The sequence below is a fragment of the Balaenoptera ricei genome, chromosome 1 (assembly GCF_028023285.1).
Source record: "Balaenoptera ricei isolate mBalRic1 chromosome 1, mBalRic1.hap2, whole genome shotgun sequence".
NCBI lineage: Eukaryota > Metazoa > Chordata > Mammalia > Artiodactyla > Balaenopteridae > Balaenoptera > Balaenoptera ricei.
The window spans coordinates 168,541,657-168,565,720 of NC_082639.1; the positions used below are offsets into that span (position 1 = coordinate 168,541,657).

Consider the following 24,064-nt stretch of genomic DNA (forward strand, 5'->3'; position numbering starts at 1 on the left):
TAGGAAGGTAACTCTTCATAGTGGTGTTCAGCATGAAATAGAAGGAAATTTGGGGGAAGCTGAACAAATGGAGAAGACATTATGGAAGAAGGATCTATAGGACTTAATTAATTATAAATGAAGGGCAAGAGATGAGGAGGAATTAGTATTTCTGAAACTCTGTGTTGGAGAGATGAAGAAAATGGTGATATCATTGAAGTAAGAAAAGTCAGGAGAAGGAACCAGCTTTGGGGAGGATGATATAATCAGTTTTAGTTGTTCTTTTGTTTGTTGGTGAGTCTGAGATCATTCTGAGATATCTGAGTGGAGATTTCCAATATGCTTTAGAAAAGATGACTTAAAGGTTAGGATTAGAAATATAAATTTGGGAATTTAATCTCTAGTAAATAAGGCCATTGAAGTTGTTGGGTTTTATAATAGAAAGAAGGATAATGATGAGGGTGATAATAGTAGAAGACAGAGGAAACAGCTGTGTAAGACAATGAGGAAAATGTTTTAATAATCAGGAAAGGGTTTCAATAGTGAAACTTTTATTTTCCTTTGTTTAAATTCATTCACATTATTTGAAACACTCCTCATTCATTAATTTTCATTCCTGTGTAGTAATAGTTTACAGTGATTAAAAAATAGTATGTTGTAGGCATTAGGCTGAAAATTCACATGTTTTCTCATTTAGTTATCACAACAGTCCTATGAGGTAGGTATTATTATTATTCCCATCTTATAACTGAGATAACAGAGAGTTAGAGGGGGTAAATGACTTATCCAAAGACACACAACTGCTAAACAGTGAGCTAGGATTTGAACCTAGTTCTATATGACTGAAGAATCAAGTTCTTTTTTTTTTTTTTAATTAATTAATTAATTAATTTATTTATTTATTTATTTATTTATGGCTGTGTTGGGTCTTCGTTTCTGTGCGAGGGCTTTCTCTAGTTGCGGCAAGCGGGGGCCACTCTTCATCGCGGTGCGCAGGCCTCTCACTGTCGCGGCCTCTCTTGTTGCGGAGCACAGGCTCCAGACGCGCAGGCTCAGCAATTGTGGCTCACGGGCCTAGTCGCTCCATGGCATGTGGGATCTTCCCAGATCAGGGCTCGAACCCATGTCCCCTGCATTGGCAGGCAGATTCTCAACCACTGCGCCACCAGGGAAGCCCAAGAATCAAGTTCTTAATCACTCTACTGCATGTGTCCTGACTCCCAAACTTTTTTTTTAGTTTTCATTTTATGTTGGAGTATAGTTGATTAACAATGTTGTGTTAGTCTCAAGTGTACAGCAAAGTGATTCAGTTATACATATATATGTATCTATTCTTTTTCAAATTCTTTTCCCATTTAGGTTATTACAGAATATTTAGCAGAGTTCCCTGTGCTATACAGTAGGTCCTTGTTGGTTATCTATTTTAATTATAGCAGTGTCCCAAACTCCCAATCTATCCCTCCCCCGACCCTTCTCCCGTGGTAAGCATAAGTTCGCTAAGTCTGTGCTGACTCCTACACTTTTTAAGGACCATGTCTTATATGTCTTCATCAATCTTCCTAATATGCCTACATAATAATCAGTATTTAGTAAATATTTCTTGATTATTTTGACTTAGCCAAAGAAAAGATGAGAGACTTGCCTCTAAAACCGGTTTTTTTTTTTTTAAACGTCTTTATTGGAGTATAATTGCTTTACAATGGTGTGTTAGTTTCTGCTTTATAACAAAGTGAATCAGTTATACATTTACATATGTCCCCATATCTCTTCCCTCTTGCGTCTCCCTCCCTCCCACCCTCCCTATCCCACCCCTCTAGGTGGACACAAAGCACCGAGCTGATCTCCCTGTGCTATGCGGCTGCTTCCCACTAGCTATCTATTTAACATTTGGTAGTGGTATGTCCATGCCACTCTCTCACTTTGTCCCAGCCTACCCTTCGCCCTCCCCGTATCCTCAACTCCATTCTCTAGTAGGTCTGTGTCTTTATTCCCATCTTGCCCCTAGGTTCTTCATGACCATTTTTTTTTTTTTTAGATTCCATATATATGTGTTAGCATACAGTATTTGTTTTTCTCTGTCTGACTTACTTCACTCCATATGACAAACTCTAGGTCCATCCACCTCACTACAAATAACTCAATTTCGTTTCTTTTTATGGCTGAGTAATATTCCATTGTATATATGTACCACATCTTCTTTATCCATTCATCTGTTGATGGACACTTAGGTTGCTTCCATGTCCTGGCTATTGTAAATAGGGCTGCGATGAACATTTTGGTACATGGCTCTTTTTGAATTATGGTTTTCTCAAGGTATATGCCCAGTAGTGGGATTGCTGGGTCGTATGCTAGTTCTATTTTTAGTTTTATAAGGAACCTCCATACTGTTCTCCATAGTGGCTGTATCGATTTACCTTCCCACCAACAGTGCAAGAGAGTTCCCTTTTCTCCGCACCCTCTCCAGCATTTATTGTTTGTAGATTTTTTGATGATGGCCATTCTGACCGGTGTGAGATGATATCGCATTGTAGTTTTGATTTGCATTTCTCTAATGATTAATGATGTTGAGCATTCTTTCATGTGTTTTTTGGCAATCTGTATATCTTCTTTGGAGAAATGTCTATTTAAGTCTTCTGCCCATTTTTGGATTGGGTGGTTTTTTTGATATTGAGCTGCATGAGCTGCTTGTAAATTTTGGAGATTAATCCTTTGTCAGTGGCTTCATTTGCAAATATTTTCTCCCATTCTGAGGGTTGTCTTTTGGTCTTGTTTATGGTTTCCTTTGCTGTGCAAAAGCTTTTAAGTTTCATTAGGTCCCATTTGTTTATTTTTGTTTTTATTTCCATTTCTCTAGGAGCTGGGTCCAAAAGGATCTTGCTGTGATTTATAGCATAGAGTGTTCTGCCTATGTTTTCCTCTAAGAGTTTGATACTGTCTGGCCTTACATTTAGGTCTCTAATCCATTTTGAGTGTATTTTTATGTATGGTGTTAGGGAGTGTTCTAATTTCATTCTATTACATGTAGCTGTCCAGTTTTCCCAGCACCACTTACTGAAGAGGCTGTCTTTTCTCCATTGTATACTCTTGCCTCCTTTATCAAAGATAAGGTGACCATATGTGTGTGGGTTTATCTCTGGGCTTTCTATCCTGTTCCATTGATCTATATTTCTCTTTTTGTGCCAGTACCAAACTGTCTTGATTACTGTAGCTTTGTAGTATAGTCTGGAGTCAGGGAGCCTGATTCCTCCAGCTCCGTTTTTCTTTCTCAAGATTGCTTTGGCTATTTGGGGTCTTTTGTGTTTCCATACAAATTGTGAAATTTTTTGTTCTAGTTCTGTGAAAAATGCCAGTGGTAGTGTGATAGGGATTGCATTGAATCTGTAGATTGCTTTGGGTAGTATAGTCATTTTCATAATGTTGATTCTTCCAACCCAACAACATGGTATATCTCTCCATCTATTTGTATCATCTTTAATTTCTTTCATCAGTGTCCTATAATTTTCTGCATACAGGTCTTTTGTCTCCTTAGGTAAGTTTATTCCTAGGTATTTTCTTCTTTTTGTTGCAATCGTACATGGGAGTGTTTCCTTAATTTCTCTTTCAGATTTTTCATCATTAGTGTATAGGAATGCAACAGATTTCTGTGCATTAATTTTGTATCCTGCTACTTTACCAAATTCATTGATTAGCTCTAGTAGTTTTCTGGTAGCATCTTTAGGATTCTCAATGTATACTATCATGTCATCTGCAAACAGTGACAGCTTTACTTCTTTTCCGATTTGGATTCCTTTTATTTCTTTTTCTTCTCTGATTGCTGTGGCTAAAACTTGCAAAATTCTGTTGAATAATAATGGTGAGAGTGGGCAACCTTGTCTTGTTCCTGATCTTAGAGGAAATGGTTTCAGTTTTTCACCATTGAGGATGATGTTGGCTGTGGGTTTGTCATATATGGCCTTTATTATGTTGAGGAAAGTTCCCTCTATGCCTACTTTCTGGAGGGTTTTTATCGTAAATGTTTGTTGAATTTTGCCGAAAGCTTTCTCTGCATCTATTGAGATGATCATATTGTTTTTCTCGTTCAGTTTGTTAATATGGTGTAGCACATTGATTGATTTGCGTATATTGAAGAATCCTTGCATTCCTGGGATAAACCCCACTTGATCATGGTGTATGATCCTTTTAATGTGCTGTTGGATTCTGTTTGCTAGTATTTTGTTGAGGATTTTTGCATCTATGTTCATCAGTGATATTGGCCTGTAGTTTTCTTTCTTTGTGACATCTTTGTCTGGTTTTGGTATCAGGGTGATGGTGGCCTCATAGAATGAGTTTGGGAGTGTTCCTCCCTCTGCTATATTTTGGAAGAGTTTGAGAAGGATCGGTGTTAGCTCTTCTCTAAATGTTTGATAGAATTCGCCTGTGAAGCCATCTGGTCCTGGGCTTTTGTTCGTTGGAAGGTTTTTAATCACAGTTTCAATTTCAGTGCTTGTGATTAGTCTGTTTATATTTTATATTTCTTCCTGGTTCAGTCTCCGAAGGTTGTGCATTTCTAAGAATATGTCCATTTCTTCCAGGTTCTCCATTTTATTGACATATAGTCACTTGTAGTAATCTCTCATGATCCTTTGTATTTCTGCAGTGTCAGTTGTTACTTCTCCTTTTTCATTTTGAATTCTATTCATTTGAGTCATCTCCCTTTTTTTCTTGATGAGTCTGGCTAATGGTTTATCAATTTTGTTTATCTTCTCGAAGAACCAGCTTGTAGTTTACTGATCTTTGCTATCATTTCCTTCATTTCTTTTTCATTTATTTCAGATCTGATATTTATGATTTCTTTCCTTCTGCTAACTTTGGGGGTTTTTTTGTTCTTCTTTCTCTAATGCTTTAGGTGTAAGGTTAGGATGTTTGTTTGAGGTGTTTCTTGTTTCTTAAGATAGGATTGTATTTCTATAAACTTCCCTCTTAGAACTGCTTTTGCTGCATCCCATAGGTTTTGTGTCATCGTGTTTTCATTGTCATTTGCTTTTAGGTATTTTTTGATTTCTTCTTTGATTTCTTCAGTGATCTCTTGGTTATTAAGTAGTGTATTGTTTAGCCTCCATGTGTTTGTATTTTTTACAGATTTTTTCCTGTAATTGATATCTAGTCTCATAGCATTGTGGTTGGAAAAGATACTTGATATGATTTCAATTTTCTTAAATTTACCAAGGCTTGGTTTCTGACCCAAGATATGATCTATCCTGGAGAATGTTCCATGAGCACTTGTTGGTTTTGGATGGAATGTCCTATAAATATCAATTAAGTCCATCTTGTTTAGTGTATCATTTAAAGCTTGTGTTTCCTTATTTATTTTCATTTTGGATGATCTGTCCATGGGTGAAAGTGGGGTGTTAAAGTCCCCTACTATGATTGTGTTACTGTTGATTTCCCCTTTTATGGCTGTTAGTATTTGCATTATGTATTGAGGTGCTGCTATGTTGGAATAGTCTTCATTTTAAAGTCTATTTTGTCTGATATGAGAATTGCTACTCCAGCTTTCTTTTGATTTCCATTTGCATGGAATATCTTTTTCCATCCCTTCACTTTCAGTCTGTATGTGTCCCTAGGTCTGAAGTGGGTCTGTTGTAGACAGCATATATATGGGTCTTGTTTTTGTATCCATTTAGCCAGTCTGTGTCTTTCGGTTGGAGCATTTAATCCATTTACATTTAAGGTAATTATCGATATGTATGTTCCTATTACCATTTTCTTAATTGTTTTGGGTTTGTTATTGTAGGTCTTTTCCTTCTCTTCTGTTTCCTGCCTAGAGAAGTTCCTTTAGCGTTTGCTGGAAAGCTGGTTTGGTGGTGCTGAATTCTCTTAGCTTTTGCTTGTCTGTAAAGCTTTTAATTTCTCTGTCAAATCTGAATGAGATCCTTGCTGTGTAGAGTAATCTTGGTTGTAGGTTTTTCTCCTTCATCACTTTAAATATGTCCTGCCACTCCCTTCTGGCTTGCAGAGTTTCTGCTGAAAGATCAGCTGTTAACCTTATGGGGATTTCCTTGTGTGTTATTTGTTGTTTTTCCCTTGCTGCTTTTAATATTTTTTCTGTGTATTTAATTTTTGATAGTTTGATTAATATGTGTCTTGGTGTGTTTCTCCTTGCATTTATCTTGTATGGGACTCTCTGTGCTTCCTCGACTTGATTAACTATTTCCTTTCCCAGATTAGGGACGTTTTCAACTATAATCTCTTCAAATATTTTCTCAGTCCCTTTTTTTTCTCTTCTTCTTCTGGGACCCCTGTAATTCGAATGTTGGTGCATTTAATGTTGTCCCAGAGGTCTCTGAGACTGTCCTCAATTCTTTTCATTCTTTTTTCTTTATTCTGCTCTGCAGTAGTTATTTCCACTATTTTATCTTCCAGGTCACTTACCGTTCTTCTGCCTCAGTTATTCTGCTATTGATCCCTTCTAGAGAATTTTTAATTTCATTTATTGTGTTGTTCATCACTGTTTTTTTGTTCTTTAGTTCTTCTAAGTCCTTGTTAACCGTTTCTTGTATTTTCTCCATTCTATTTCCAAGATTTTGGATCATCTTTACTATCATTATTCTGAATTCTTTTACAGGTAGACTGCCTATTTCCTCTTCATTTGTTAGGTCTGGTGGGTTTTTGCCTTGCTCCTTCATCTGCGGTGTGTTTCTCTGTCTTCTCATTTTGCTTAACTTACTGTGTTTGGGGTCTCCTTTTCGCAGGCTGCAGGTTCGTAGTTCCCCTTGTTTTTGGTGTCTGTCCCCAGTGGCTAAGGTTGGTTCTGTGGGTTGTGTAGGCTTCCTGATGGAGGGGACTAGTGCTTGTGTTCTGGTGGATGAGGCTGGATCTTGTCTTTCTGGTGGGCAGGTCCACATCTGGTGGTGTGTTTTGGGGTGTCTGTGGCCTTATTATGATTTTAGGCAGCCTCTCTGCTAATGGATGGGGTTGTGTTCCTGTCTTGCTAGTTGTTTGTCATAGGGTGTCCAGCACTGTAGCTTGCTGGTCGTTGAGTGGAGCTGGGTCTTGGCGTTGAGATGGAGATCTCTGGGAGATTTTCGCCGTTTGATATTACGTGGAGCAGGGAGGTCTCTTGTGGACCAGTGTCCTGAACTTGGCTCTCCCACCTCAAAGGCACAGCCCTGACGCCTGGCTGGAGCACCAAGAGCCTGTCTTCCACATGGCTCAGAGTAAAAGGGAGAAAAAAAAGAAAGAAAGAAAGAAGATAAAATAAAATAAAATAAAGTTATTAAAGTAAAAAATAAAAATAATTATTAAAAAAAATTTTTTAAGGTAGTAAAAAAAAGAAAGAAAGAAGAGAGCAACCAAACCAAAAAACAAATCCACCAATGATAACAAGTGCTAAACCCTATGCTAAAAAAAAAAAAAAGACAGAACCCTAGGACAAATGGTAAAAGCAAAGCTATACAGACAAAATCACACACAGAAGCATACACATACACATTCACAAAAAGAGAAAAAGGGAAAAAATATATATATATCGTTGCTCCCGAAGTCCACCTCTTCAATTTGGGATGATTCATTGTCTATGCAGGTATTCCAAAGATGCAGGGTACATCAAGTTGATTGTGGAGATATAATCCGCTGCTCCTGAGGCTGCTGGGAGAGATTTCCCTTTCTCTTCTTTGTTCACACAGCTCCTGGGGTTCAGCTTTGGATTGGACCCACATCTGCGTGTAGGTCACCTGAGGGCGTCTGTTCTTTGCTCAGACAGGACGGGGTTAAAGGAGCAGCTGATTCGGTGGCTCTGGCTCACTCAGGCCGCGGGGAGGGAGGGGTACGGATGTGCGGCGAGCCTGCGGCGGCAGAGGCTGGCATGGCGTTGCACCAGCCTGAGGCGTGCCGTGCGTTCTCCCAGGGAAGTTGTCCCTGGATCACGGGACCCTGGCAGTGGCGGGCTGCACAGGCTCCCGGGAGGGGCGGTGTGGACAGTGCCCTGTGCTTGCACACAGGCTTTTTGGTGGCGGCAGCAGCAGCCTTAGCGTCTCATGCCCGTCTCTGGGGTCCGCGCTGACAGCCGTGGCTCGCTCCCGTCTCTGGAGCTCCTTTAAGCGGTGCTCTTAATCCCCTCTCCTCACACACCAGGAAACAAAGAGGCAAGAAAAAGTCTCTTGCCTGTTCGGCAGCTCCCGACCTTTTCCCGGACTCCCTCCCAGCTAGCCATGGCGCACTAGCCCCTTCAGGCTGTGTTCACGCAGCCAACCCCAGTCCCCTCCCTGGGATCTGACCTCCGGAGCCCGAGCCTCAGCTCCCAGCCACCGCACGTCCCAGCGGGTGAGCAGACAAGCCTCGGGCTGGTGAGTGCTGCTCGGCGCCGATCCTCTGTGCGGGAATTTCTCTGCTTTGCCCTCCGCACCCCTGTGGCCGTGCTCTCCTCCGCGGCTCCGAAGCTTCCCCCCTCCGCCCCCCGCAGTCTCAGCCCGCGAAGGGGCTGCCTAGTGTGTGGAAACCTTTCCTCCTTCACAGCTCCCTCCCACTGGTGCAGGTCCCGTCCCTATTCTTTTGTCTCTGTGTTTTCTTTTTTCTTTTGCCCTACCCAGGTACGTGGGGAGTTTCTTGCCTTTTGGGAGGTCTGAGGTCTTCTGCTAGCGTTCGGTAGGTGTTCTGTAGGAGTTGTTTCACATGTAGATGTATTTCTGATGTATCTGTGGGGAGGAAGGTGATCTCCACGTCTTACTCTTCCGCCATCTTGAAGCTCCTCCTAAAACTGTTTAAAAGAAAAAAAGTTAAGAGAATGAGTAGTGTAAGCTTAACCAGATGGCCTAGAAGGAAGCGGCAAGAGATGGTGTTGGGGCTGGGGAAAGTGCAATGTTTTTAAGATTTAGGTTGGAAGTAGACAATGATTATGAAAAGGAATTGTTGTGCAAGACCTAGGGCCTAGTGGAACTTAAATGGCATTAGCGTGTAGTTGACCGAGTCTTTTTTTTTTCTTTTTTCATCACCCTTCCCATCAGTAATTTTTTGTAGCCAGGAAAAATAGACATAGGTTTAATCAAAAGTTGAGAATTAGTGGAAGACCACTGTGGTAAGGGAATATGAATGTATTCAAGATGTAAATAAACAGCAAAGTTAGAAGGTATTGTTTTTTATATAATATTTCAAACAACATTATAGCAATTTACATGAAGTTATTTGATTTCCAAAGTGAATAAAACACACTGGATTTCATAGGTTCCTGGAAATGTGCATAAGCCAAGATCTCTGAGCTATGATAGATACTAAACCAGCACTGGCTGAGGCCTATTAGCCTGGTTAAATGGTAGTATAGTTTTCTTAATTGCTACTCTGTGAGTGTCTTTAGAGGAAAATAAAAAATGTCTTTGGAGGAAAAACAATCTTCCCCCATCTATATTTATTCTTTTTGTTATAGATTAGGTGATTAAATTAAAAGATTGTGGTCACTTGTGGTGTCGAAAGTTAAAGAATTTTAGAAGGAAACAGCATCCAAGTACACAAACTTTCTTAATATTTTCTTAAGCCACTTTAAAAGGCTATGAACATATATACATGTATGTAGAGCCTACAAATATGTTACTATCACTAGAGTGGGCAACTTCTTAACAGTGATTTTATTTGCTCCTTTATTCTTTTGATTGTCCTCCAAAGCACTTTCCCATCTGAGAGAAGAAGGGATCAAACCCCTTTTAAAGGGCCTCTTTAAGATGTAGATATGGAGTGATATGTAGGTAGACAAATGAATTTAACTCCTCAGGAGTTTAAATTGTAACAGATGCTGAATCAAGCCTCAAGATTTAAACTTGTCTGCTGTATGCATCACAGATACATATTGATTTACCTGAAATATACTTTCCTCATGGCTATTCAATGACCTGAATTTTATTGAATAGAATTTGAAAACATTTCTCTCTAAAATCATATAATTACATCAGCAAGATAGCCTTAAAATAGTAAATAGAAACTGAGTTTCGGGAATTCCTGGCTGTCCAGTGTTTAGGACTCCACGCTTCCACTGCTTACACTGCTGGGGGCCCTGGTTTGATCCCTGGTCCGGGAACTAAGATCCCACGTGCCTTGGGGCGCTGCCGGGGCAGGGCGGGGGCGGGGGGGTGTAGAAACTGAGTTTCAGTAGACTTTAATCTTTTCTCTTTTTATATCATTGACCACTTTAGAAAACAAAAGAGCTTTATTACAACACAGAATTTTTTTTTTTTACAGAATATTATACTTTAAACTTTCTAAATTTAGTGTACTTCAGTTTTAAGAAGGGTGTATTGTGTTTTCATTAGATAAAAAATGGAATCTAATTAATAAGAAATCTTATTCTTTAGAAGTCATGTGAGTGTATGTGTGTGTGTGTGTGTGTATGTTTAATGTTAGATTAAAAGAGTATTAATTCCGTGGCTCAAGGGTGAGTTTTACTGATTTATCAGATATGTATAATTTGGACCTTCCTAAACGTGGCCACCTTTATCTGTAAATAACTGAACAGTTCAGTAAACCATTTCCCACTTTTTGACAGATAGTAGTACTGTGGTAGACCTTTAAAAGAAGATATTAAGAACATCTTCAAATTTCTGTCACTTTTCACTTATTTCTTTATGATGCTTTAAAATAATATATATCTCACTGAAGTTTTCTATTTTACTTTGGTACTTGATCTCTGTCTTTATTTGCATATATTCTAGGGTCAGTGATGAAAAGGATGCACGAGGATATCTTCAGGCCTTAGCTTCTAAAATGACTGAAGAATTGGAAGCTTTAAGAAACTCCAGCTTGGGTACCCGAGCAACAGTAAGCTCTGCCATTTAGCAAGCAGGCTTATTATATTAGTCGGTGGGAAGGCTCAGAAAACACTGTAATAAATCTGAGTGCTTACATCAGTTTGTCTAGGCTTTGCCTACTGTAAAGATTTTCATGAGAAATCATTCAATGTTTTTCCAGTTTAGGAAATTATAATACATAGCTGCTTAACTATAATTTGTGTGGCTAGCCATTAATGGTAATAACCATAAAAAATAAATGCATTTATAATGTGAGTCTACAGTTATTTCTGAATTTAATGAAAAATAGTATGTTTTCACAAGTAATAGTTCTCTTTAATTCTTTAATTAGGGAAAGGTAGTTCTTTTAAGTAGTTTCCAAATTCACTTATATTACTAAATTTAAATGTTAAAAATAAAATCGAATGGAGCTAAAACCTCAGTCATATTATTTCATAGGATATGCCCTGGAAAATGCGTCGTTTTGCAAAACTGGATATGTCAGCTAGACTGGAGTTGCAGTCAGCTCTGGATGCAGAAATAAGAGCTAAGCAGGCCATCCAAGAAGAGCTGAATAAAGTTAAAGCGTCTAACATCATAACAGAACGGTAAGACTGAATAATATAGTCCCACTAGAGTGATTTCTAATTTGGTCCAAAAGTATCTGGAGAGAAGTTACACGTTTAGTTTCCTACCTACCCCTTTTTTTTTTTAAGTGATGACCAGAAAAAAACTATGACTATTTGAAAATGAATTGATGATTTTAGGCCTTGTGTGCAGTGATGCAATTTTAATGCAGCTTTGTTTCTATCTGACTTGTCCTTAAAGTGGAATTAATAGTACTAATTAATATTCTGTTATTTACTTATCCCCTTATTTGTAAAATTCACTCTCAAATTTTATTCTGTTAAATCCAAAATAATCTTTTGTTCAAGAATAGCACATTAGTCTAAAATTGCAGCATAGAGTCAGAACAAAATATAGTCATCTGAAAATTCTGGCCTCTACCATAGATTTTTTTACACATGAAGTTTCGAGTGATGGTAAATTTCATAAAGGTAGAATATACTTAAATTATCCTTTCTTTCATGTTATGTATTAAAAAAAGTGTATCGCCCACAGGTCCAGGACAGTTAGCTAATGGATACATTCCCTCCATTCTTACCACAACAGTAGAATAAATCATACTCAGAATAAATAAATGATAAAAGGAAACTCGTAATTAGATTGGTTCAAGAATAAGTTATAGAGGAATAAGGTGATACAGAGGGACAGTAGAAAGTTCATGTTACAAATCAAAATATAAATAGAAAAATCCATTTGGTGCTCAGAATACTAAATGTTGCAAAGGCATTCAGTCATGAAAAGAAATACAGTCCCATAAATGCGGTTTTTAATGGTATGAAGCACCCCAGTTGAATTATAAATTCTTGCTATGAATTATCCAATCATAAATTAATTATGCTTTACTGAAATGTGCTAGTGTAACATTGAAAATGGAAAAAAATTGTTTTTGGATAATATGAATTGATCCCAACGTAAAGAACTGCTAAATGTCATTCTCTGTATCGTAATTTGGAATAAATGTGATCTTTCTGCTTATGCTTAGGACATATAAATTTACACATTTGTTCATAAATCAGGAATGTGAGTCAAACTGAAAATTATATATTTAGTCACTTTCATGGTTCTCTACGAAAGAAGTCTAACAGAATTCTAAAATTAACCTTTGATTTTGTGACATTTTTTAATTTAATAATGTAGCTCAGAGCCAGCAACTTTTCTATAAAAGGAAAGATAATAAATACTTTAGGGCTTGTAAACCATATAGTTTCTGTCTGCTCAACTCTGCTGTTGAGTACAAAAGCAACCACAGACAGCATATAAATGAATGAGCCTGACTGTGTTCCAGTAAATCTTTATTTACGCAAGAGTAGATGACAGGCTAGGTTTGTCCTTCCTGCAGTAGTTTTCAGTTCCCTACATTATCATGACTGACATTTAAACCAATTAAGTTCAACTACATACATGATGGCTCACTAACCAACAATATAAATAATGACATTTTTCCTTTTTTTCCCTTAAGTAAACTAAAAGATTCAGAGAAGAAGAACTTGGAACTACTATCAGAAATTGAACAACTGATAAAGGACACTGAAGAGCTTAGATCTGAAAAGGGTATGGGAATGTGTTTTGCATCAACGAGGACTTAATGTTCTGTCATGAATGCATTTTATTATATAAGAATCAGCCTATTGTGTAGGCAGGAGAATTGTTCACATACACAATTCTGGCACTCATTTATAGATGTATGTGTATATGGCGCACACACACACACACGCACATATTTGGTAGACAAGTCTCCTGAGTCATTTTGTTTTACTTGATACACGTTGTTTAAAGATTTCTTAACAGAAAACTCACTTTGCCATAAATTTGACTGTTTTTTCAGGACCATGGACTATATCATGAACAATATTTTTGTGATTGGAAAAACTTGTTTTTATCATATACTTTATACTATTCTCAAATGTTATAGGGGATTCACTCTCAGGGTAGTTGACGAAATAATGTATGAAATAACTAAAGATTAACCTAATCCAGTATTAGAAAGGCAATTCAATGACAAAGAATTATTTGGGCATTTCGGTGTCTTCTTCCATGTTTGATACTCAAATTGTTTGCCCTGTGGGATTTTCCAGGATTTATTCCCATTTTCTTGAAAACATTACTTGAGCATTTTTTCATTAATGTAAAAAGTAACTCAGAGTGCTTGGTAGCTTTATGACGTGAACTTCAACGTTCTTTCCATAACATGGGCATTAAGAATGTGAAGATTTAATTTTTTAAAATTCAGGATGTTATTATCTTAATGAAAGGATCTCTTATATATAGCTGTTAGAAATTCATTTTCCTGACAGTATTCCTGACTGAATACTGAACTAGTTAATTGGCTCTATGTTGTACTTATGTGCCGCCTTATCATTTCCCTGTCCTATGACACACAGTGACGTAAAGCTGGTTGGGTCTCCGCATCTGCTTTTAAAATTGTGGAGGAAAGAGGGTAATCACACAAAGGAGTTAACATGAAAAAGCCATTAAAAGTAGTAGATGTTCAATAAATTTTTGTTGATTGAATTTCCTAGTGAACAAGAAGGAAGGAAGGAACCCAGAAAAAGTGAATTAGGAACTCAGATTAGGAGTACAAAGCATCATGCTAAAATGAGAATCAAGCTTAATTTTCATGTATGAAGAGTGGAAGGAGCTGCATGATTTAGTGAGCAGAGCAAAAAGAATATATAAGACATGGAGGACCTGTGGCCCTAAAGGCAATTTATATAGAAAAGAGACCACTGAAGAGTATGACTTACTGTAACACACCAGTTGGCATTGATTGCATCATTTTAAAGTAGATTTAAACTTGCAAAAGAAGAAATCGTTTATCCCATTGCAGACTAACCTATGGGTATGGCTTTTTATTTGGAATTTGAACGTTGCAGAATAATAAAATTTCACTATATGTTGTAAGATAATAGTCTACTTAAATAATACAATGTAATGTTTATATAATGAGGACAAGGATTTTGTTTTCCTGCTTTATTTATTATTATATATCCAGTATCTAGACAGGGTTTGGCAAATAAAAGGCTTTCAATAAATATTCATTGATGGAATGAATTTCTGAACATACTGCCTTATCTGGCAACTATGGTATACTATTAGAGAGTCATTCAAAAAGCACATAATTTGTTATCAGTTGATATCAGTTCCTTAAAAGATATGGAGATCAAAAATGTGTTTTGGTTGTTTCTCCTTTTCCTCCCTAGTATTTATCATTATGTGTATCTTAAGAATTAATTTGGAAATCATGTATTTAAAGTTAATGCCATAGCCAAGAGGTATGCGTGAAATTTTTTTAATTTGTCTGAGAAAAGCTAGGGTTTGGAGTCCTCATTCTCCAACCCTAGTTTTTCCCAGATAAAATTTTTTAATTTCATGCAATTTTTGTCAATAAAACAGTAAATGTAATCAGATTGAGGCCTTAGCAAAAGTTTTTTCATAATTAAATAAGTTTGTGGTATCACTGCATTTTTTAATAAAAGATTATTTATATTAATATGTACTATATGCTTGATGAGAGTATTTCAAAAAGGAAACCTTGTTTGGTGATAAATTACCTTAGAAAAATCAGGCATAACGAGGGTTCTATTTTAAAAATTTTCTCAAGAGTACCAAAACATTTAATGTGCTTCTTACAGTGTACTGTATAGGAAAAGAAATTCAGGAACTCAAGTAAGTCAAGAAACAAGTATTTCATGGAGTCTGATGTAATTTAACTATTGAGTGATATTCCAAAAAAAACTAATGTATTTTAGTTTTTTAAGTATGTGAAGTTAATGATATTAATTGGTTTTAAAAATACAGTAGTTTGCGAGCAGCTTTTTAATAGATTCAGACAGGAAAGGTTATCCATGAAAATTAGTCTTAATTGTTCTAGTTTTAAAAAAAGTTGCTGCTGTCTTCTAGGTATAGAGCACCAAGACTCACAGCATTCTTTCTTGGCATTTTTGAATACGCCTACCGATGCTCTGGATCAATTTGAAGTAAGTATTAAACTTTTCATATATCCTCTGCAGTCAATTTAAAATTTACTTTGTGATTTAAAATTTATTTGCAATAAAACTTTTATTGCATCCCATATAAGAGGACCTAGAATCTTATATAAACAAAAACGTATTAGGAAAGGAATATGTTCTGCAATGTTATGGAAACTTTAATCATAAACTCTTCTTGTGTTTAAGAAAAATCTAAGAAAGAGCTAAATAAGAGGGTCGTTGATAAGATTTAAAAGAAATTTCATCTCTTTCCCTGAGGAACAGTAAGTGCAGAACAAATCCTAACTTTAAATAATTTTGACACTTTTCTTTTTTCTCCAAAGCATAGAGCCACAGTAAAAAACAAGTGAAAATATCAGAGCTCACAATAGGGCAATGCTGGTTCTAGTTCCAAATCAATTCAGTTTTTTAGAAGTATACCAAAAGAATGCTTTCTGTTAAAAGTATTACATAGAGTTTATTTGGCACACTCCATTATAATGAAATAGTGATTATGTGACTCTGTCGTTCTTTGGTACTTAAATTCTTTGCTAGAAAAAAAAATTAAGATATGAAGTATATTTTTATGTCAGAAAATTTAAGTTAGTGATTATATCTTAATCAACAAATAATCGTATGTCTCTGTGCAAGGCACTGTTCTAGGTGCTGGAGATACAGTAGTGACCAAATTGACGAAGTCCTGCCCCTCAAGAAGCTTACATTCTAGCAGGAACAATTAGAGGCAGAGATTCTGTTGCTTACTTTTAGTTGTTACCTTCTGGAGTGCTTCCATTTAATTTGATTATTAATGAGCTTCAGCTTAATACATTTTGAGCACAGTATATGAATTGTATTTCATTCTTTTGGGAAAGGAAAAAAGAATCACACTTTAAAAAGTAATTAATGAATTTCTAAGTTTCTTGAGAAACAATGACAGTGACTGCTTTTCTCATTTATTTATTTGAATTAATGTCATTTGCCTTTCAATTGTTTTACAAAATTTTTGATTTGTTATTTGTTCTTATTAAATTGCTTCATCCATATTTTCTATTTTTTTATTGCTGTATTCGTTAAATAGGATTCCTTTTCTTCTTCCTCATCTTCACTGATTGATTTTTTGGATGACGTAAGTCTTTGATTTTCAAACCAATGCATCCTTCAGTAAAAGAGATCAGTGAATTGATATGAAGAATTTACCTAGTAATGCAGTCAGTTTTAGAAATATCAGACTTGATAATTTGTGAGCCAAAATGTGCTTCTTTCTTACTTTAAATACAATGAAGAGTTATCATTATTAAATATAATAAAGTAAAAATGTACTTTTAAAAATGTGTTGTCCCTCAGAGAATCTCTATAGTTCCATTCTTTGCAACAATTCTGAAGACTGGAATGCTTATTTGATTATTGTCACTATAGCTATATAGATATAAATAATTGCTCCTTTTTGTTTTTCATGGCAATTTCTATTTCACATTCCCCTTTTCTTTTCAGCACTTTACTATTTAGTTTATATGTTAGTTAAAAGTAAACCTCTGGTGGTATAATCAGAACAAGTGACACGTTTTATTAACTCTTCCAGTAGATTTTATCATAACACAATAATTGAGTACAGATCAATTTTTAATGCTGACAGAATTTCTCTTCTAATGTAAAAAATGATTTTAGTTAATAGATGCACTATATTCACTATAAATTGACTGCATTATCATTTTCTCTCTTAAATTAATTGTATAGATTTAATAATTTAGAAGTTCCTAATGTATAGTGTTCCTCTCTTTACAGAAATACCTGACATATACGTTCTCTCTAATCCACATTAAATGGCACAATAATTCTTGTTGTAAAGCATTGTATTATCCTGTTGAACATTCTATCTTTACAGAAATTTGGAAATAAAATGGGTTCAAATGCAAATATTGTGCATATAACTATTTTTAAACCAGGGGAAATTCTTTAAATGTTTTATTTTTTGTGTTTTGTTAAATATAATTCTGATATTGAGGAGAGTATTAAGCATAATTTTCTACTAAAGAAAACTCCTGATCTATATTTTTAAGTGATTTTTTATTTCTTTGAAATATTTATACCAAAGTGTGCACCTTTCCATTCTAAATGGAAACTATTTTATTATTCTTGAGACAAATAATTAAACTAGGTAATTCTGCAGTGTGATAAAAAGAGAACTCTTGATGTACAATAATATTTGATGTTATAATCTGATGTATATTTTACTATTCTAAAATACTCAGTATGGTATTTCCATACAGATAACATTCACCTTAAAAAGAATGGGAAGGAAGTTTGAACAAATATTTTAATTGTCCTTTCTCCTAGAAGACCATTTTCATTTTTCTTTCTAATAAACTCTTCTCTACATCCCTTTTTCTCCCACAAAAATCTTTGAATGTACAACACAGGAGTAGTATGTATTTTGGTAAATAGGTTAGCTCTTCTCAGCAGAAGCACATCTCAGCCCACTCCTATCTCATCTCTGCTCTCATATGCTGTCTTCTGCCACCATCCAGCTGTAGTGTCTGTTTCCCACTTTTACTTTTCCTCCAGAAGTACCCTTTCTTACCCTTCACCCACTATTACCCAGCATAGATACAGTTCAGACATACATGTAAATTGTAAAGTAGCACAGAGGAACTCCTATTATAAAGTAAACCGAAACTAAGTTCACAAAGGCTGCTGAATCTTTATGATTCAGGCTCCACGCTCTTCAAGGGCGTGGTTTTTCTCTCATTTGCTTCCTAAGCACTTTCCTCTCAATTTATTGCTTAAGCACTTAAGTTGATTCAAATCCTGCCTCTGCCACTTCCTAGGTATATAATTAGGAGCAAGTTATCTAACCTTTCTATGCACTGGTTTGCTCATCAGACAAACAAGGATAATAATAGTATTAATCTCATAAGGTTGTTTGAGAATTTAAAGAAACAGCGTATGTAATACCCTCAATAATATTGGTTATTATTTCCTTACTCTTAATAGACCAGTGCCCCTCCATTGCTGTGTTCTCTTTAGCTTCCTTTCTTGTCCACAAGTTCAATTTCACTTAAGTACTTTCTTAGCTCTTCACCACTCAGCCTTCCACTTACCACCAATGTGCATCACTATACTTTCCTCCTGTTGAATCACATTACCACTGGAAATGATTTTTACGTGTCAGGGCAAAGGCCAGCAGTAACCTCCCATTTAAAAAACTATTTTGTATTCTTAATTCATATTTTATGGCATAGACCTCTTATTTCTCTTCCTACTTTGTAACTGTGACCACCCTTCCCAGCATTATCATCCGTTTCACCTTCAAAGTCATAATAGAATGTTGTTTTGAATCATGGTATTCAATCTTTGGCATGCTTGGGTTCAGCATCCAAGATGTTTTGTATAAAACTCAAGTTCTGTAGCTTCCTTTCTCTTAGGCATGTGGATTCTTAAGGATTAAAATAAATCTTGATTGTTCTTTGTGCCCAAACTAGTTACGTTGTTGTGCATGAGGTTTAAAATATGCGACTGCGCTCTATACTAAGTAGACTCTGTCTCTTAATTAATCCATAGGACACATCCTCTGCTCATTCTTTTCTGTTTTCTATCTCATTGGTATAGAAAAGAAAAAGATTATGTTGAATTGCAGTGGAATTTGTAGGTATAGGAGGGAATTGAATTGCAGTGGAATTGAATTGCAGTGGAATTTGTAGGTGTAGGAGGGAATAAGGTTAGTTTTAAGCCAAATTGCACAAATGAAGTTTTCTTTTGTGTCCACACATCATTGACCTTCTCCATCTGCCCCCAGTAACCTAGTGCCCTCATACTGCCCTCCAATTCTTCAGAGCTTTATCACCAGTGCCGCCCCTCCCCCAAAATTACCTTCTAGTTTTTTCCTTAACCCTCCCACACAGGCCTATTAAAACTATAATTCTTTTACTTAAACAGTACACCTAATCACTCTCCTACCTCTAATTTTTCCTCAGTATGTTTTGCCTGTTATTCAAAATTCGGATGAATGCTAGGATTTGGGGCAATATGGGAAGACATTTGGAACAAGATGCTTTCCTTTTAAGTTACACTGTTTAGACAGCTCTTGACAGAAGAGAAAGAGTATATGTAACACCAGTCCCTCCTTCCCTCTGACTCAGGCACAGCAGAATACATTCTCAACATTCTGTTTCTGTAACTCAGCGTTTGGAGTTTTCTACCTGTAGAATAATAGACTTTTCAAGGAGAAGAGAACCGTAGAAAATCTTTAGTCCAGTGGTTTCAGTAATTATTTACCACAGCACTCCCACTAGTAGATAGGTTACTCTCCCATTAGTGAGAGTGACTTTTTAGAATTCTCAGTCTTTGGAGTAATAGGGAAGTGTTGACAAAAGGGTTACATGGCATTCTTTAGGGCAGATAAAAGGGGGGGGGTGAGTTAATTTTGAAAGAAACTGAGACCATTTTGATTAGTGGTCCCTTGGGTAAGGCACTCCCATGTGAGTTATTGAGATAGCAGTCGAACAGATACCAGGATCCCTTCTGCTGTGGAAATTATTTCCTCTTTTACCCTCATCTTTCTTCTCAACCCCACGTGCCCAATCCTAGACTGCCTGTGATACTGCATATTAGGCCCAGCGTCATCCTGCAGGTTGCAGGTGGGGGGAGGAAATGGAGCTCAGCAGCTTAGGTTTTCCCCCATCTGTTCCCTTCATTCCCATGATAGCAGATCCAGGGATCATCAGACTAAGCTTACAGGGACCTCCCATTCTGTTCAGTTCATTTTCTCCTTCTCAAGTGAACCCCCAAAATGCTTGACTTGACTATATTCAAGGAATACTAGTTATAGTTATATAAATGAATGAGTTGCTGTTTATATTTGATAAACGTATTGTCATATATATGAAACACATGCTAGGTAAGTTTTGAGTTTTATTAAATTACAGTTCTGTACTCTGTTCATTTAGCCTAAGTTCACAAAAATGGAATTTGCCCATTCATCTGGCAAATGCGAATGTATCAGCTTGCTTTTTGGAGGTTGTCTTACTCTAGTGTACTGAGGAAAAGAGTAAATCAAGGAATGAAAGTTCTAGAATATAAAGGTCAGACATAAAGGAATAGAGATAGTACCTTTAGTCCAACTGTCCAGTACTCCTAGTATCGTGTTCTTTTCTTGCATTCTGGCATATTAAGAGAAGAGTAGCCTGGGAGCATTGGCAAGCTGAGTTCTACTCTTGCTTTTGGCCTCATATAGAAGCTTACTAAGATGTCCCAAAATATTTAATTTCAGTCCTGGCTCCTAGATTCCTTCATTTATGTCTTGCCTTTAACATTGTTCTCCCTCCTAGGTTCTTTCATATTCTGTCATAACCAATCATAGAAATCTGGGCTTGGCAGCATAGGTTTAGCTGTATCTGGGAAAAGTCGATCACACGTGAGAATCAATGGAAGACAAATTTCTAAAACATGCGTTGTAAAGAGTTTTTAATCCTATGACCAAAGCTAGGCCTAGATCCTTCTGAGAAATTATGACATTTCTATAATTTCCTCCTTTAATACTTGTTTTTTAAAACTTCCACATGTTAAGCACAACCTGACTTGAAACTCTCACATTTCAGAAGATTGGCATATACAATTCTTCTCTAGTTTAGGTAGTATGTTATATTGTATATTATATATCATATATTATATCAATAATATATTTGGGTAACTAGAGGAAAGAACCATGACTACATAGTCTTTTACCTCTTCGGTATTTTATTAAATAAGACCTCTGGCATTCATTAACTGAACCTTAAAATCTATTAGCCAAATTCTGCGTCCACAAGATAAATTACTTCTTTTGGTTTCTGCTTACCGTGCTTACCTTCCATAATCAGCCTTAAAGTTCTGGTGGCAATTTATAGACCTAGATATAAAAAGGTATATGATTGCATATTAAGAAAATGTACTGGTTTCCAGTGCTTGCTATGAAATCAGTTTCAGTGTTTATAGAAAACCGTGGTATGTGTGGGTATGTATAAGAGTGTGTGTGTTTTCCTCTAATGACACCATCAGGAAAGTGTAATTTGCTCTTTTCTATTGAAAATATAAACATGGTCTGATTTCTAGGCAGCCACCTGGAGAAGAACATTATTACAATGGTGATTTAGTATCACTGTTAGCTTAGTGATACTAAATGCCAGCTTAGAAAACTTATTGTCCTTCATATGTAAAGATAGTTTTGAGAGACATTCTGACTTGTTTTGGGTATAGTGGTAATATAGTTTATTTTGAGCTATTCCTGCTCTTTCTCATGGTTTTAACATACTCTAGACTTTAGGAGGATGGATAGCCAAAAACTAAGGGCTTCTCTATGTTAAATATTTTACCACTTTTTACATGTGTGGTACTCTGCTGTGCACAGTGGTAGATGCTAAGATAAATCAGACTTAGAAGTAGACCTCAAAATGCTTATCTTCTTATTAGAAAAAAATACACAGTTAATGTATTATGTGAAGTAGAAAATGATAAATGCCATAAGAAATATTTAGGTTAAATATTGTAGAATTTCAGAAGGATTCATTCAATATTTACGCAGAATTTTAAAATTTACAAGCTTTATGCTAAGCATAATACAGTATTTCCGGCCCTTAAGGATCTGAGTCTGATGGAAAAGACAAACATCTAAATAATTATAACACCAATGGGAGCAGTACAATAATAAAAGATATGGACTGCATATCATGGGAATATAAAGGAGATATTATGGAGCTTAGATTTAATCAGTCCTATATGTAATAGTTATGAAAAGGCTTAACAGAGGAGAAAGGTGACCAGTTTCCTTTTGGACAAGTTAAGTTTGAGGTGCCTGAGGGACATCCATGTGGAAATGTCCAGCAGATAGTTTTCTAGATGAGTCAGAAGGTTAAGGAAAAGGAGTGAACTAGCAGTAGAAATTTGGGAATGATCAACGTAGTTGAAAATAGATTGAGATCTCCCAGGGAGAGATCGTAGCAAGAGAAAAGCAGTAAGTCAGAACAGAAACCTGGGATCTCTCACACTGAGAAGGGTGTGGAGGAATAGGACTCCACGTAAGAGAAGGAGGAGCCATGGTCACAGGGGATGACTCAGGAAAGTGTCGTGTCACGAAAACTAAGGGAGTACAGAGTTTTAAGAGGGAGTGGTCAGCAGCCTCAGGTACAGCCGGAGATACCTGGTACCGTAGGACAAACAGGAGATACTGATCTTATCAGCATTTCATTAGGGCGATCAAAGCAGAAGCCAAGTTGTACAGTATTGAGAAGTGAATTGAGAGGCTAGGAAGTAGAGACAGTGATAGTATACCATTCTGAGAAATCTGACTGAGAAGGTTTGAATCCTAACTCTACCACTTAACCAGTTTTGTGACCTGTTGCAAGTTAATCTGTTTTCTTCATGTTTAAAATTGGGATCATAATACCGACCTTATATTAATCCTTCTATGAGGATTTAAAAAGTTAATATATGTAAAGTACTTTGAAAAGTACGTGTATATATTTTACATATGATAAAAGTTAGCTATTATCATTATTAAGGAAGAGAAGGGAGAGTTAAATGTTAGAGGAAGGGTTGAGGGTTGAGTTACTTAATGTTTTGTGGTTTGGTTTGGGGGAGTGTGGAGGGAGACAGATACTTCCTGTTAATCACTGAAGGAATATAACCAGGCTTGAACCTGAGACTTTAGCCTCCACCGTAATGGAAGACTGACTGGACTAAGAAGAACCTGTTGAGAAATCTGCATACTTTCTAATCCTGGTTTGCTATTAACTCTTTGGGACACAGTGTTTAAGTCACCTTCCATCCCAATTTCCTACAGGACGAAATAATAGTTCCTGTGTACCAATCTGTCAGAGCTGTTGTACAAGTAAAACTGATCATCTTCAGTGATGTTTCTTATCCTTGAGGTTTTCTCTGAAATCTTCTGTAACTCCTATAGACTCAGTTTATAAATTCCCTCCTCTAGGTCCCCATAAAAATCTTGTACATCCCTTTTCCAGGTTCCCATACAAACTTCGTACATGCCCTTATTATAGCATTTGTCACATTGTTGATGGCATGATGTCTCCCCCACCAGTCTGTGAACTGCCATACCCGCTTTATCTTTTAAGTACCTGACATATTGTAAACACTTAGTAAATGTCAGGTTGAATTGAATATAGGAAATTGCCTGAGTAGAGATGGTATATATTTGTGAAACTCTATTACTTGAGCATCCCAAATTTCAAAAACTTGAAAAATATTTCTATATAATTATCTACTTATTGTTACTTTTTCTGAATTACTTAATTCTTTAATGTCAGAAAGGTGAAGATCCCTCTTTTGATTAAGCCTAATGTCTAGTCAGGATGGACAATATTGTTGAAGTAACTTTTTGTTTCAATTCAACATCAGTAGTTCTGAAGGCCTAATTTACCTCTTATCATTGAAAAGAGTCATCTTTGAAAAGAGCAAGAATTTGGTAGATAAACGTCCGAAGCAAGACTAGTTAATTAAATATTTTGTTAAATGCTTACTAGCACTAAATCAGAGTTATTTAGACCTTTTTGTGCTCCCATTTCAAGTTGCCACTACCGACCTTTCCAGAAAGGAAATTGGCCATAGCTTGATGGAGCATTATTTGGTGGGTGACTGTTTGTGCAAGGTCTAGTGAAAAACTTTATTACCACTCTTAGACCTAGCCTGAGGAACTGTTTCTTTACTTTCCTGTCTTCCAGTTTTTCCTGAAAATACATGTACTTTCAACCT

General features: G+C 36.3%; 1 protein-coding gene across 13 annotated transcripts in view; it reads left to right on the plus strand.

Moving 5' to 3' along the window:
• Nucleotides 1–24,064, plus strand: part of LOC132375919 (serine/threonine-protein kinase MRCK alpha) — a 319,426-nt gene that overhangs the window by 243,326 nt on the left and 52,036 nt on the right. For 11 of the 13 annotated variants that reach the window (XM_059941244.1, XM_059941291.1, XM_059941272.1 and 8 more), the window contains 4 exons: nt 10,653–10,758; nt 11,187–11,335; nt 12,814–12,905; nt 15,255–15,331. In XM_059941244.1, the coding sequence (XP_059797227.1) occupies nt 10,653–10,758; nt 11,187–11,335; nt 12,814–12,905; nt 15,255–15,331 (424 nt within the window). Of the gene's footprint in view, nt 1–10,652; nt 10,759–11,186; nt 11,336–12,813; nt 12,906–15,254; nt 15,332–16,400; nt 16,449–24,064 lie in introns of all 13 variants that reach the window. The other 2 variants (XM_059941356.1, XM_059941262.1) reach the window with 1 other exon arrangement.